Source organism: Medicago truncatula, chromosome 8 (genome assembly GCF_003473485.1).
Source record: "Medicago truncatula cultivar Jemalong A17 chromosome 8, MtrunA17r5.0-ANR, whole genome shotgun sequence".
NCBI lineage: Eukaryota > Viridiplantae > Streptophyta > Magnoliopsida > Fabales > Fabaceae > Medicago > Medicago truncatula.
This window is the reverse complement of record NC_053049.1, coordinates 1,975,894-1,978,091: the sequence shown is the minus strand read 5'-3', so window position 1 is coordinate 1,978,091 and position 2,198 is coordinate 1,975,894. Positions and strand designations below refer to the sequence as shown.

Below are 2,198 nucleotides of genomic sequence, written 5' to 3'. Positions count from 1 at the left end.
TTAATTTAGTTTAATTAATCAATTAAAAAATTAAGTAAATCTTATTAAAATTTGAACAATCCACCACAGTAAAAGCAATATTGAATAATATGAAAACAATCTTATTTTAACCTTATAGTAAAAAATATTGTTTTGGGTAGCATTTTTCTTCAAATTTTACCCGTGACTACGTTATTTTTTTTTATCAATTTATCATTTTTTACCAATATAAGCAGAAACACAGACACATTAGTGTGTGTGTGTATATATATATATTAAAGTAATTAAACATGAAAAACATAATAAATTATTAAACAAAAACATAACAATCTATACGAGCGCATACTCTAATATATACAGGTACATACATATAGCAAACTAGGATGTATACATTATAGAATTATTATTTGATAAGAAATAATAATGTATAATGATAATTTATATCCTAAACCATCATGCATAAAAAAAATAAAAAAAAATCAATCAGAATGTACCATTTAATTTATCCTTATTGAGCATGTTAACAATCGAAAGTGCTATAGCTGAAAGCTGAAAAATATTTTTGTTTCTCTTTGTCAATGGTGAAATGACATCATTCTTTTGCTTGAATCCATCTTCACAAGTTGTTGAGTCATCAATGATTGAGCTTAGCTTAATATTACATTCTTCATAACGTTTGGCTTTATAATCTCGAATGGCTTCTCTAAAAGTTGTAATTGCATCGGAATATACATCAAGACAATCATCCAAGCATTCTTTGATAAAGGGGTCTCTAGTTTTCTTCTCTAAAAGCTCTTTGATGTAATCACAAGTATTTGTCACATTGTGCCTTGTTATCTTGATAGATATGAGACCTAATTCTTCAAGGTTTTTGGCACATTGGGTCCTATGATCTGATTGAAGAGATGTTATGCAAAATTTGTAGCTTATGTTGGGATCACTTTTTGAGCAATTTTTACATGTTTGTTGGATGAGGTGGTTGGCATCAACAAATGGATTGAAAGAACACAAGAAAATTGTGAGGGAAAGCAATAGGAAAGAAGGAAGGCTCATTTTCTTTGTTTAGATATTGTGTGTAGGACTTTTCCTATACGAATTAATCAATTAAGGTAACACTTTATAGATGCAAGAAATGGGTGTATAGTGATGGGAAAGATTGTACTTTTTCTCAATTTTTATGGGGCGGAGAAGCAATGTTTATGTGAGAATAAATGTAAGTTGCCGTCTAATTAAACAAGGAGGAATTGCAAGCTAAGTTAATTTTGGAATGATTAAAGGTGGAAGGATATATGGCCAAAAGTTAAAATGAATTGAAGAAGTAAGATATTAATTTGTTTACGTGGAAGGGTTGGTTCTAGCAAAAAATTAGGTGGGGGAAGAAGAGAGATATGAAAATTAATACACCCTCCAGTTACTATTATAAGCAAAAATCTACGTTTTAGATTCATTCATTTAGGGTGTGTTTGGTTTGGAAGAGAAGTTGTGAAGAGAGAAATAGGTGAGAGAGAGGGAGAGTAAGAAGAGAGAAATATGTGAGAAATATAGTAGATTTGATGTGTTGTTTGTTATAAGAGAGAGATGAGAGAAATAGAAGAGAGAGAAGTGTTGATTATTTATAAAAGTACTACAACAAAGTGAATAGATTGAAAATATAATTTACTCAAAAATAAATAAATTGAGAATATAATATTTTAATGCAAGGGCAATAATGGAACAACAAAGTGAATAGTCTTCTCTCTCTCATTTCTTCTCTATTGCGAGGAGAAACCAAAAATGATGGATCCCACTACTTTTTAATCTCTCTTCCCTATTTCTCTTCATTCCAAACAAGAGAAAGTTGTTCTCTCTTCCCTCTTTCTCTCTTCTCTCTTTCTCTCTTCCTTATTTCTCTTCAACCAAACAGACCATTAATGATGCACATGATCTTTATTATAGACCACATACATCATTAAATGAATGAATCTAAAATATAGTTTTTTTACTTATATTAGTGACCGGAGGGTGTACATGTACTTCAACTTTACTAGTATTCAACTAACTTGCCTTTTAAATTATCTATAACAATGATTAAAGGATAAATCACATCTCAATCCCTACAATTATGATGCATAAGCCCTTCTCTTAGAGAACTTCTCGTGACAAAATTGATTAGATTGTCCATCAAATTTAAAGAGACAATAATATGAAGAACGGCCAAAGTTAATGAAATGACAATTTAT

The 2,198-nt window shown here is 29.9% G+C and overlaps 1 protein-coding gene across 1 annotated transcript; it reads right to left on the bottom strand.

The window, feature by feature from the left end:
* Positions 1-365: 365 nt before the first annotated feature.
* Positions 366-1,127, bottom strand: LOC11419885 (putative invertase inhibitor). The gene has a single exon (XM_003626759.4). The coding sequence runs from the start codon at positions 1,030-1,032 to the stop codon at positions 463-465; it is 570 nt and encodes a 189-aa protein (XP_003626807.1). The 5' UTR covers positions 1,033-1,127; the 3' UTR covers positions 366-462.
* Positions 1,128-2,198: the final 1,071 nt, after the last annotated feature.

Excerpts from the sequence above, each read along its gene's own strand:
- LOC11419885 (XM_003626759.4), bottom strand. The coding sequence starts at position 1,032 with ATGAGCCTTCCTTCTTTCCTATTGCTTTCCCTCACAATTTTCTTGTGT.